At 37.7% G+C, this 14,041-nt stretch overlaps 1 protein-coding gene across 2 annotated transcripts in view; it reads left to right on the top strand.

Annotated features, from left to right (window-relative positions):
• Positions 1-14,041, top strand: part of RNGTT (RNA guanylyltransferase and 5'-phosphatase) — a 184,192-nt gene that overhangs the window by 111,747 nt on the left and 58,404 nt on the right. For both annotated transcript variants that reach the window (XM_075046597.1, XM_075046598.1), the window contains exon 13: positions 10,282-10,382. In XM_075046597.1, coding sequence (XP_074902698.1) covers positions 10,282-10,382 — 101 coding nt within the window. The remainder of the gene's footprint in view (positions 1-10,281; positions 10,383-14,041) is intronic.

Genomic DNA, 14,041 nt, shown 5'->3' with positions numbered 1-14,041 from the left:
ATTTATGGTCATAGTCTTACTATTTCTAACTTTTCCAGCAGACTTACTATTTTCCCAAAAGTTCAGTCATGTAGGCCAACCTGGATCATTTGGTCATCATTATGATTGTGCTTGAATACAGCCAAATGTGGGCTGTATATCTAGGAGCAAGTGTATTACAAGTGTATTAAGTCCCCGCTAAAGGCGTGAATCATAGAATCATAGAATGGTTTGGCATGGAAGGGACCTTAAAGACCATTTAGTTCCACCACCCCCCCGCCTCAAAGCCCCATCCAACCTGGCCTTGAACAGTTCCAGGGATGGGGCATCCACAACTTCTCAGGGCAACCTGTTCCAGTGCCTCACCACCCTTATAGGGAAAAAATCTGAAATGAATTATTTCAGCTAGTTATCAACAGCTTTCAATGCACTGCAAAAGAATATGAAGTACATACACACTTTCTTTTGTATACTGCTGTATACATAAGCATTGAAAAGAGTATTGTAATAGTAGGTTAAGTTCTCTCGCCTACTCTTCTAAAGGCTTTTGTGAAATTACACAATGAAGATGTGTACATTAGCCAACTGGAATATTACCCGTGCAGTAAGACTGAGACTTAGTCATTTTATCTTAAAAAAAGGGGAGTAATTACATGGAGAGCTGGGCTTCAGTCTAAACCAAGGCATTAACAAGATTCAGTGTAGAAATAAGCATACATTTTTAAGCACAAGTGTAATAAATAGCTGTGGTAACCTCCCTAGATTTATGTTGTGATTTCTTCATCAGTTGGTATCTTTCATAAAGGTGTGCTGCAATTCGAATAGGAATTATAAGCTTGATATAAACATTATTGTAGTTTGAATAGGAATTATAAGCTTGATATACACATTATTGTTTGAGTTTCTCTGTCCTACATGCAATAGAGCTGACTCAGTGAGCCTAGTAATTGTTTCCAGTTTTAAAAATCTATGAATATACAATTGAGTCAATGGTTGCCTTTCGTCTTGTGGTTTCTCGATCCATTGATGTGACTTACTCACATAATCTGTCAACAATGTTAGCAACTTCACTTTCTTTGGCTCATCTCTCTATACGGTCGCCTGAAATGATTGAGAATAATCAGTCCTTTTGGTTCTCTAAAATGATCTAGGGTCTGTAGTGCAAGAAAATAAAACCACATTTTGGGTGATCATTCTGTCTTTATGTTTACACAGCTGAAGGCAAACTATTAGATTGGGTAGGGCAGCAGCTGCCCTATGGATATTAAGAGGCCTCAGAATTAAGTAGAGCTCTTCAGAGAAAACACTTAACCATTTTTTTGAGAGGGAAAGAGGAACACATTTGTTGTTGTTATAGGTTTGCAGTAGTTAACTTTTTCCTTTCAAGTGAAAGCTTTAGCATCATGTTGAATACAAAGTTGCTTGTAAACAATTTAAAACACAGAAGAATACTGGTAATGGAAATGGGTGGATTTTGCAACAGAACAAATCTTTCTTATTGTTTGTGAACCTGAAGCATTCTAGAATGTTTTTAAAATGCTTTTAGTGTCTTCATCCTAAATATCAGGATATCATTTATGTAATGAGACAAGTTTCTTATTGGTGTTAAAATATGAAATAGCAAGGTAACTTCCTTGAAATTTAAAATTATTAGACAACTAAAGAAATATATTTAATATTTATATTTCATGTTTAAGGATACTTAATTGCAATTTATTGCATTTTCAGTGTGGTTAAATGCTAACGTCATTTGCAATGTGGCAAAGACACAAAAAGAACTCCAGTAGATTCCCAGTAGCTGTCTTGGTTAACCCCATCCCCTCCTACCCCATCTGCCCTCACTCCCCAGTGGTACTCAACCTGCCATACCTCTTGGGCAAGCACAGTTATTCAAATAAATCTTCCCTGAGCCTTTTGTGCCCTTTTTTCAACCTTCTTTCTGAATTGGTGTGTGCCTGCGGCGCCAGCTTAGCAGCTCTCTGGGTATCTTGCGGGTCTAGGTCTGACCAGTTTACTGAGGGGAAGTTATGGCTGACAAGTAGCAGCACTGTGCCGTTTAGGAGAAAAGAGCGAGCTGGGTTATTTGCTGACTTCCTGTCACTTGGAGGTGGAAGGAGTGAGGGAAGATGTGGAGGAAGGGAAATGTAAGGTGGTCTGTGTTAGCTGCTGCTGCTGCCCTTCAGGAGGATGGTATTTCGTAAGGGTTAGGGAGGTAGAGCTGGCTGATCAGGCTTTGTAGGATAGTAAGGCACCCGTGTCAAGGAAACCTTCTCTTCCTCCTCTTGATGAGGCACGAACTTCTCTCTTGGTCATCCCACCACCTCTTCCTTTTCAGTCACTAGGAGAAATGAACCATTTGTTTTGTCTAGCCTTTCAGCTGAAGTTACTCAGTCTTCCAGGTGGGTGTCTTCACAGTGAGTCAACACCACCCCACAGCCCAGACTGCCTGCCCAGAACACAATCCCAGAAACTAACCCCGCTCTTCCTCCTACAAAATACTAAGCAGCAAAGTCTATCCCATGTGAAAGCAGCTCTTCAGAGTGAAACTTCATCCTCATTATGGGCTGCTGACATCCCCATTGCCCAGACTTTCAGCTTTCTGCTGAACCACCCATTGAATGCAAATGCTGAGAAGATGCATGGCTTTAGGGAAAACCAAAGCCTGTGTGGGAGGAATATCTGCAGTAACAAGAAATGTGTCAGCAAAAGTTCAGATAACGGAACTTTGTTCTCTGAGGGCCAGCCTTTCTCTTGACCTGTAGGGAGAGTTAAAAGGAGCTGCCCCCTCTATGGGCAGCTATGGAGGAAGGGGGCAACTAATCATAGTACTTTTGGGACAGGGCAAGGGATTGGGGTTCAACATGACCGGCAACCCATCAGTTTGCCCCGCAGTGCTAAAATGGCCTATCAGGGTCTAAAAAAAAAAACCCTACCTGTGACTTGAGTGGACCCACTTGAGCCTGTGGTGTTGAGTATGAGGTTAGGAATCGATGAGATTCGGCAGCCTGAGAGGGATGCCAGACGATGTGCTTTCTGTTAGGCTGTCTTCAATGATAATTCTGCATCCCAAGGTGTTGGATGTGCACCTGATTTTTAGGTTCATTATCGTGCTCTTGCCTGAAGGTCAAGATCTCCGTAACAGGGGTACATTTGCCATGCTACTTCTGACACATTTGTTGTCCCTGGCCTTCATCCTCTTGAGCTAAGGTGGTACTGATTGATAGTGCTCTGGTACAATGCAGCACTCCTGAGGTGAGTAACCTCTTGACTCTGCCAGTTATTCTGCTGCTGGAGAAGCTCTTGGTCCACTAGCACAGGCTGACAAGTACTAACTGGACCAAGCTCAATCTTCTAGGAGACTGAGGTGTTTGACACGGCTATTGGGAGAAGCCCTGACTGGAATGAAAGGTTTTGAAAAAGAAAGGAATGATGAAAAGAAAGGAGCTGGGGTTCTTCCAGGAGAGAATGGCCACAGAAGGTAGGGCATTTATTTTAATAATAGTAATTAATAATAGTAATTAATAACAAAATAATAATACAAAGATAGAAGAAAAGTTGGGTAGGTGCTGAGTGAGTAGCAGAGCTGTAAAAATTTGAGGGCTGGGGGTTCATAGCCAACCTGAAGGCACTGACACCATTATTTCTTTAGAGTAGCATTTCAGGATGTTGCGGGATATCTTCACAGCTCAGGTTCATCTGTGGTAGGTAGGTACTAGGTAGCATTGCCTAGGTACAGCCTTTGCCTTGGGCTTTAGTGTCTGTATTGTGGAGTGAAGTGCATTAGGTGTGTCTCTGAAGTGAGACTTCAAGTTTGGTTTTATGTAAATGGAATCCGATTTGCACACACCAGAGCTGTCCAGCTATCTTAATCAATGTGTACTAAGTAGGAACAACTGGGGGCTTTGCTTTCAAAGTGCATTACTTTTGCAAACTAAAATGCTAGTGTAAGTGCACCCAATATGGCTGCTGAAAGAACACCCATCCAAAGAGAGATTACAGCTATGTAGAATAATTTAGGTTGGAAGGGACTTCAGGAGGTCACCTAGTCCAATCTTTTAAAGCTATTTGAGATAGTTTCTGATTTGCCAATGTACATTTTTGGTGTGGAGTTCTAATTTCTGTGGTTAGACTAGGTTGAAAGGTTTCAGACTGAAGCATGAACTTTGTATTTGAGATGATATGGGACCTGATATGTTTTAGAAGTAGTCGTGTACATGCATATTTGTCGGGGGGTGGTGGTGAGGATATCATTGCTATGAATGCTATATTTAAAATGCTAGGGAGTAGTTTGATCTCAGACAGATTGCTTCACATTTTGTTTTGGAATTAGAATATAGAATAACTTTAGGCAGAACAGGTCTGCAGTATGCAATGATTCATCTAAGGTGAAGTTTTCACATACTTAACAAGCAGAATTCTTGTTTGGCTCCAGCTCATGTTTAAAGAAATTGATTTAGCACTTAGCATTCAAACTTAAGAACTTACTACTGCTGTATCATGTGTATGGACTCACCCGTTACAAAAATCAGTCTCCTCCTCGGGGATTATTAATGTGGCCTCTGGTCGAATTCTCATTTTAAGCTAAATTTCTGTGAATTTCTGTCTTTTGTGGTAACAGAAGAAGTCTGGGGGCTGTAAAACTTGTTCCTGATATAGGCTTTGAAGTCTGATTGCTTATCTAAGCCTTTAACTGCTTTGGAAAGACACAGGTAAATTGCCTGTTACCTTTACCAGGTGCTCAGTGTTAACAAATCTGCTGTGAATGGTGTTATTTGACAACAGTCAAAACTAAGTGTAATAGTCAAAAATGTATTTTTATTGCCATCACTTTCTAGGCAAAATCTCTTTGGCTAACTTCAAGTGTTGTAGAGATAATTTTTCCTCAATTTTTTTATTAATAGGACAAAAAAGTTTAGCTGAGGCTTGTTTCACACTGTGCTGGTTCTAGAGGTAAAGGCAAGAAAGAGAACTCCATCTTAAAGAACAAATCCTCCCCCACTCCCCTTCAAGCAAGCCAGCCAATTAATTTTATAATTAAACTTGAGTCAAAATTGTGGATCCAGCAATGCAATTACAGGTATGCAGATATATCCTGTCAAAACATTGCTTTTCGTTACTGATCTTGGAATAGTTGGTCCTGTCTGTTGTGAAGTTCATTTCGTATTGACTTTTAGGAGAGTGTAACTTGTCAGTCTTGGAAAAAGAGTTTGAAAAAATCCTATAGTAGATCCTATGTGGAATATATACACTGGTGCCTAAGCATATGAGGATAGAAAATACAATGCCAATTAAAAAAACTGAGGGTGGGGCAGGTGTCATGGAAGATCAGGGAAGAAGTAAGACCTGTAAGCTTGATGTCTGTACTGGACAAAGGAATAGAAACTATGATAAGGAATACAGTAGTTCATACCTGGGTAGACATGATACAGTTGGGGAAAATGACGTGCCTTTTTGAAAGGAAGGTTATGCCTCTCCAACGAAGAGATCAAAAATCATTTGAGTAGGAGCATATGGTATTCTCCACTAAGACTTCCAGAAAGCCTCTGTCAAAGTTTCTAACAAAGAACTCTTGAAACTAAAGCAGATGTGGGACTTAAAGGAAAAGGTTCTTGCACAGGTAAGTAATTGGTTAAAAAGTAGGAGTCAAGGGATGGGGTACTGTTCAATCCTCACCAGGGAGGGGAGTCACCTGTACTGCGCATAAGCAAGTTGGAAAATGGGATGAACCATAAAGTGACATTTCCTTGCTGGATTAGCAAGGGCTGGTGCTAAATGTGGGGAATTATAGTAAGCCCTTACAAGATTAGGTGGCTGAGCAATAAAACAGCACATAAACTTCTATGTAGATAAATGTAGAGTAATGTACATGGAGAAAAATTTGAACTGCACATGTAAAACGACAGCCTCCGAGTTGAGTGTATTTGCATGCATATAGAAGCATATGAACCCATGAGTAGCATAGAAGCAGTGGGGTTTGATTGTTCAGCATCTCTCTTAATATGAGCCCTAGAGAGTGCAAGTCTTTGAAACCAACAAAAGCTGGTTCAAAATAAACAAAAGGTGGTGGTTTTTCTTGCAGCGCAGTCAGGCTGTGCATGAAACATTGTGCTGCAGGCTTTTACAGCTGGTAGAGGTTTACATGGTCTTACTGGGGAGCTAGGCGAGCTCATGCAGGGGAAACTGAAAATCACTAAATAGGTAGGAATCACATTTGAATCACATCCACATCAGGCAGTCTCTGAGCTTGAAAATGGGTAGTCTCTCAGAGAGTAGCAGTAGAAAATATCATATATGATTGCCCTGTTTCTCACCTTTCCTGAGCACATGCTGTTACCAGAGTCAGGACATTAGAGCTCTAGTGAGGCCATTCTTAGGTTGTCATATAGATTGGATGCAGCTCTTCCTCAGGATTTCGGTGCTGTGACTCAGAGAGGTTGGTTCATTCTTTTCATGTCAATAGGAATTCATTTCCTAAAGGAGCATCTAGCGTATTCAGGGTTTATGTTGCAGGCAGAAGTAAATAGAAATAGGACAGAGTCTGCAATCCTCAGAAAAGCCGTTGGTCCTCCCTTAAAGGCCTTTGAATTTTCTCACATTGCTCAGAAGAAATCTTGATCTTTAGTTTTCAAGATGGGGCATGTATGTTTCAATTCTATTATCTGTTCCTCCCTGTCGTGGTTTAACCCCACACAGCAACTAGGCAGCACGGAGCCCCTCGCTCACTTCTCCGCCACCCAGTGGGATGGGGGAGAGAATCTCTATCCCAGCCAAAACCAGGACACTCCAGAAAGTAAGACTCCTGTTCATGGTTGGGAGGAAATATCACCATAGAATCATAGAATGGTTTGGGTTGGAAGGCACCTTAAAGCTCATCTAGTTCCACCCCCCTGCCATGGGCAGGCACACCTTCCACTAGAGCAGGTTGCTCCAAGCCCCATCCAACCTGGCCTTGGACACTGCCAGGGATGGGGCATCCACAACCTCTCTGGGCAACCTGTTCCAGTGCCTCACCACCCTCACAGGGAAGAACTTCTTCCTTACAGCTAATCTAAATCTACCCTCTTTCACTTCATAAATATTTACTTATTTATAAATATTTACTACTTGTGAATGCAGTAGCATTCCAAATTTACCTTTTGACACAAAATATGGGGTGGTTTTTGACTGATACAAAAAAGAAAATTTCCTCTGTCTTGAAGACTATTAGCCTGTCTTTATCTTCTTTTTAAAGGATTGATAAGGGTGGTTTGGAGCCATATGTTAAACCATCTGAGATTGTTTTCTGTCAATTAGACTGGATCTAGTCTTAGTAGCGCATAAGGTCTCAAAAATATGACCACTGCTTAAAAAGAAATTGATTACTTGAGTACATATTAATAAATCCATCATTGTAAACACTCCAGTAATCTTGCTTGGAAGATTATTGCAAGTCAAAAAATTAGAAGCCACGCCACACAGGCTTAATACAAGATTTTAGGGTTTATGTATGATTGACAAATGTCACTTTTATGGAATGGTTGGAGACCTCAGTCATGCTAAAAGACTAAGAGAAACCATTAAGATGAATCTTCTGTTCCATACAGCAAAATCCACACCTGTTCCAACAACTTCAGCTACTCAGCTCTACCCTGTGTTCCTTCATACCTGCTGTAGCAGCTGTTTCATAAATTAAATTTTCACTGTCTGTGGCAAAATTTGTCACAAACTAAAGTGTTCCCCATAATTCTTCTTTGACCTAAGTAGTAAATACCTAGTAGTAGTAATTGTCTTTGGCCAAATTAGAAACTGCAGATGAGAGACAAGATAATGTCTTTGCGAACACTGTATTTTGTCCTATTATTCCTGGGACATATTTTTTATTAATAAAAGTTATGTAGAATTTAATTCCATAATCTCTCTATATCAGGTATAAGTACAAGCAAATGGCAGGAAAAGTTAACTGAAAAAGAAATTGCAGTGCCAAACTAGCTTTATCATAGTTCTCACATTCAATGCACACAACCAATTGAATATATAATAAAATAATAAATACTTTCTGTAAAATTGAATGTAAATAATTCAGAATGTATTTAAATACATCATCTGTATATAGAAAAATTATATATAAAGGTTACGATCTGAAAAGCTTAAATGCTTTACTGAGCATCGTACTTTGTATATTCTGTTTTACCTATTTAATATCAGTTAGTATGTATAGCATGAGTCCTTAAATGTTAACACCATACTGCATGATAGCAGATTTTTCGTTTGGGAAAGTAGAGGAAAGAACTGAGAAACAAGATAAATTTCATTACTATAAGAACTTAAAGTGAGATCCTTGGGATTTTAAGATACGTCTGGTGAATGGAAAAGAACCAGAGAAATGAGGGAGGGAATAGCAGGATGGTGGCAACTAAAGGAATATTTCTTTACTGCTGAGAGATTTTCTGTTTTTTGTAAATTGCTTAAAAAATACCTTTCTAAATCCCATGTACAGGCAACCACCTTTCTTCAAATATCTGCTGATGTTACAGCATGGAAACCATATGAAGGGGAAACAGGGTGGCAAGTAAAAAAAGAAAAAGCCCATACTTTCATAACTTTACTATCATGCTGTATCTTACCAGTTTTCTGATTCGAGTGAAACGAGGATGTTTGCTTTGATTTGGCAAGAGTTCCAGATGTGAGGGACCATTGAAGAAAGTTGCTTTCCAAGGGTCAATTTTCAACTAGAATATAGCTGGGAAGGAATAAAATAAAAGATATGGAAAGGAAGCAGGCGTAGATAAGAGGTGTCAGAAGCAGCTCCTGTATGTTGCCCTAAGGACAAGGATAAATCATTTACATTTTATTCAGATGTCGAGGAGAAGATTGTGGAGAAATTCAGTGCAGAGCTGTGCATGATTAGAATAGTAAGCTGGGCAAATACTGATGTTTGGAATGGGTTTATAATGCCCTGAATGGGAACCAGAACAGAATGCCTGAAGCTGTCCGTCTCAAATGCTCTAAGGGCCGTGATCAAGAAATAAGAGAAGATGTACTCTAGCCAGCCACTTTCAAATTTCAGAAGAAGCTTTTAGTCGATTATTTTTGTCATGTGTAGCAGAACTATGGCTAAAAATGTTTGGAGCTAATTTGGGTTTCCTTTATGTGAGCTTGCCTTTACTTACTATCTAGCAAAAGGCACACACCCATCTTTTCATCAAGAAATGATAAGCAAGATATGCTGCATTTATTTTGGAAAGAATAACTTCACATTCTTACATTGGAAACCAGAAAATTCTTCATCTGCTTTTGTCACTTTAGATCTAGAACTGTTAGGTTTATCCTGAGTAAATTTTGCATTTTGCAAATATTTAACACAACATGGGTGCAACATGATGCTAGTGATCGCTGTGTTACCAAAAGACACTGGACGTTCTTGGGGCTTTTTTAGGTAAAATTGCATAAATTTTCTCATTGTGGATTAATAAGTATCTAACAACTAAAATTGCTCATTCCGTGCATCTCCAAAGGATTCTTTTACTTTTGCCCTATTCATGTTAATTATGATTTTCTCCATTGCCATTAAAAATATTCTAGTAAGGAAAGGGTTAGCAGGCTGGCTCTTACTATTAGCTGAGGATGAACAAAATGGCAGCTTAGTAAACCAAAGCAGATGATAGAAGAGACCATGAGAAACCAAAGCTCTAATTTAAGAGAAAATTGCTCCTTGCAACTTTTGGTTCAAGTGTGTACCCTTTCTCTTAGGCAACAGATGTTCCCTTATTTATGTTCTTGTATGTCATGAAGTTCTTTAATCTTTACATAACTCAAATTCCTTTGGTACGAAAGAACATGTTTCTGATGGGCCTTTCTGATAGCTGGCAGTATGGTGACTGCTGGCTTTTTCACGTTGTGTCAGCCAGCAGCATGGATAACAAAAATATCGTTCATAAAATTGTTCAAAAATGTTGAGATGATCTTAGATGTATCTTTTATGTATGTCCTATCAGTGTTTTCATTTGTTACTGTGCTGTCTTATTTTCTTTCATGAAATTTTCCATTAGCCAGTGAGAGATAATGAAGTATGCTAATTTTTATTTCCATTCTCAGCTTTTTATTATATGCAGTGGCTTGGCTACAGTGCTAAGCAGTTTTAAAAGGAGAAGCAAATAAGGTAGTGAAGCACAACTACCTTGGTGGTAATGGAATTCATTGTTTCAGTCACTAAGTATTGTAATTCATTAGAGACAGCTAATATAGTCTGAAATGCTGAATTGTTACTTTTAAAACCAGTGAAAACCAATAAGCATAATTAAATTGCTTTTTAATTTTCTTCAGAAATACAAGCCTGGTCGATGTGATGATATTTTGAAATGGAAGCCACCCAGCCTGAACTCTGTTGATTTTCGTCTAAAGATAACAAGAATTGGTGGAGAGGGGTATGTAATCTCTTCCCTTTTTTAATGTATAACACTCATGTGAATGTCCCGTAGCAGTTAATCTCTCCTCTGATATTTCTTGACACTTCCTGGGGCTAAGGCTTTCTATATTTTGTAGAATTTGGTCATTGAAAATACAGGCAACTGTTGTAATCAGTGTTGTACTGAAGACAATGGCAGATGCTTATAATGTAAATCTACTCATTCTTAAATTCAGTTTCATAAAATTTCTTTAAAAAATTAAAAAGTCCTGTTTGGATTTGGCACTACCCCTTATTTTTTTTAGAAAATAGGCAGGGTGTATTAGCTTAAGTTCTTACATAAAATAACTATTTTCCATTGGTTTTATGCAACATAATAACAACCTAAGCTTTCTTCCGTTTTAGAATTCTGCACAATGACAAACAGCACTTGTTTTCTTGAAGAAAAACAAAGCTTAACATTTTTACTCCACAGGTATTCTTTGGTATTGTCTTTAAAACCATTAAAATCTTAATCAAAAATAGTGAGTTCTAATGGCAGAAGACATGTAAATCTTTATAGTACATCAGTTCTACATACTATTTGCCTAGTTCAGTCATTGCACATATTAAAGAGGCACAATTTGCATGTTCAGTTGTGCCAGGGAGTGGAAGGGGAAGATTGAGTCACTAGATTAAAGCTTGCCTTGGAAAAGATTTTGTTTAAAACAAATTTAATTGATTTTTAGGTTGCTTAATGTTTTAACATCTGGGACTTATTTCAACTGACAGTTTGAAATACTGACGTTTAGCTTTTCTTTTTCTTGGTGCCACAGGCAACTCAATATGATTAAACAATTAATTAATATATTGCTTATGTATTCCAGAGAGCTAATAATGGTCCATCTAACTTTTAGACATTTGCATGTCATGTTAATGAATATATTTGGTGAATAGAGAGTACCTTAAAGATATGGGGTTTATTCTGCAAAATGTACTCAACTGCTAACTTCTGAGCATTTCATGATGTCTGAATTATCTATTCAGATTTTTGTGTTTGAAAATGCAATATTAAGTCCTCAGTAATAACATAGCTATTTCAGAGAATATACAGTAATATTTTGACTTCAGATAATCAGCTCATTACAAACATTTCAGGTTTGTTTGGCTTTTATTTAAATCACAGAACAGTTTAATATGAAAGTTTTCTGTAAAAAAAAATTTACAAATTACCCATTATTTGATAGGAATGTTATTTTTTATTACAGTATTCTTATGACTTCTTCTGGAATTTATAAATATATAGTAGTAGCCTGTGATTCAGAAGCAAAACACAACAGATTTTTCATTTCACATTAAAAAAGGAGTATTTGCTTGATTAGTTATCACTAATTTCAACTACAAAACTGTCAGTGCTGTTGTGCTTGGTTTAATATATTACATCATAGATTATTTGATCAGAACATGAAAAGGCTATAAAATATGAGCCTGCAAAAACCAATTTCTAAAATGTTGGGCAGTTAGTAGCAAGTTATTAAAGAATGCCTGATCCATTGTGGAATTGGAAACACTTTCTAACATTTAGAAAAGTTCTGCTATATTCCAGCTATGTGAAAACAAATACATTGCTCATATTGTGGAAATAATTATCTGAGTTAGTCTGTAAATACTGTAATACTTAAATATGTTAATGTTTATGTTCCTCTCACATGCACAAGAAAAAAATAATCCTCAAAATCTGACATGTGATAAATAAAATACATTTCTTCCAGATAAGTTTTACCTCATCTCACATAACGGTTGACTGCTATTAGTAACAGAAATGCATTCATCCAGCAAAAAGAAAAGTTAATGAAGTACTGGGTGGAAAATAATAATTTGCCATTGTTGGGAGAGAGGTATTTATGTTAAGTAATGACCTATGAAACAGTAGCTTCTGCCCAGTTAAACAGAAACAATGAATGAAATACTCCAGGTTTAACTGCTTTAGTTGTTAATTTGAGTATCCAATTTATCGCATGGTAAAATCTGAACTCATTTGAGGAAACATCAGAATTATACCAATTTGTAAGTTGTTGACTAGAATTTTAAAAGAAACATCTTTAATTTTAGACTGTAAAAAGGCAGTTCCTGAGTTCTGAGCACTACCATAGTAAAATGGTTGATTTGTGATACAACTAAAAATTCTGTTTTGATAAACTAAATGTCTTGCTACTGGCAATTCTAACACGACAGCGTTAGGCTTCCTGCCTGACACCCACCCCACCCCCCCCACCCCACCCCCCCCCCAAGATTAAAGGCAAGCATTGATTGATATTGGTTTCAACCTTTTAGGTAAAAAAAGTTTTCTTTTTCAGTAATCCAAAAAGAGATCTGGCATGCATTTGACAGCAGAGTAATACAGATGTAGTTAAAGTACTGTTACAGAATTTGTGTATTGTTTTGACACAGTTAAGCAATAATATTTCCATAAATAGAAGGTATGGCTTTGTATTGATCTCTATCTATCTATTTCCATAAATATTATTGACAAATATATTACTGACAAATGAGGAGCCAAAGTCAAAGTATTGATCTCAAATATTTGACAGCTTGAAACAATGAGAACGGGGATTGTCTGTAATTTCCCAAGTCCTCTGTTCTCATTTACAGGCTTATCTTTAAATCTTGAAATGCAGATGTATCTAAAGCTGTGCTACAAGTGTGTGTGATATTGTCACAGTTTACAGTCTAGTCAGTAGTGATACAGGCTGAACCTGTATCGCAAAACTCCAGCCATGCAGTCCGTGTATTTATAGCTCCCTGTTCACTTAAATAGTGAAAAAAAGCTGATAGGAGCATTATTTATTCAGTAGTATGAGATTAGAGCACTGTCAGCTGTTGGACATGTCTTTTGGATAGCATATGTAATTGAGATCCTGAACAATTGTAAACAATCTTGTGCATTTTTCGTGTGAATAAAGGAGTTGCCTCTAGGGAGTTTGCCAGATTTTAGTATGATTATTTTCCATCTACCTAAAATTCCCCTGTGTTTTTTAGTTGTGCATTTCCATCCATAGATGAGTCTGCAATAGCAATGTTAACTGCAAAATAGCTGCTGTGTTTCACCCCAGATGTAGTTCAGTTACGGATGAATGACCAGTTGTTTTTATCTAGGGTTCAGTTATTTCACTATTGATATCAGAGGCGGTTTTGCCATTGAATTAAAAAGAAGCATTGGGTTTATGATCTATGAAGTACTTTTCGAATAAACTTCCCTATAAAGATGTTGACTGCATAACAAAGAATAAACATGAAGAAAAAAAAATACTATTGCATCCCAAAGGAAGCCAGGGTTTCTGTAACCTCAGTGACCTAATCCTGACACTCCTGTTCAGTGCGCATATTTGAAAGAAATTGCATTATTGCACCTTAGTGAGTTACAGCTTATCAGCTGAGCCATGGTAATTGTCCCCTGTGTATTGTCATAGTCCACCCTGTCCAAGCATCAGGATGATGGTTAGATTAACTCTCTTTATGTTATGTTTGCAAGTATACCACTCTCAATCTCTTCTCATCATATCAATATTTTAAAAAATAAAAACAAAACAAAACAACCAACAACTTATTAAATCAGCTAAACAAGAGAGTACTTTGTTGTTTTTCTCCGGTGAATCACATCAGTTGAACTGCAAAGCCCTCACATGACACGTGCTTTAA

The sequence above is a fragment of the Buteo buteo genome, chromosome 15, assembly GCF_964188355.1.
Source record: "Buteo buteo chromosome 15, bButBut1.hap1.1, whole genome shotgun sequence".
Lineage (NCBI taxonomy): Eukaryota > Metazoa > Chordata > Aves > Accipitriformes > Accipitridae > Buteo > Buteo buteo.
This window is presented reverse-complemented; position numbering and strand designations above follow the sequence as displayed.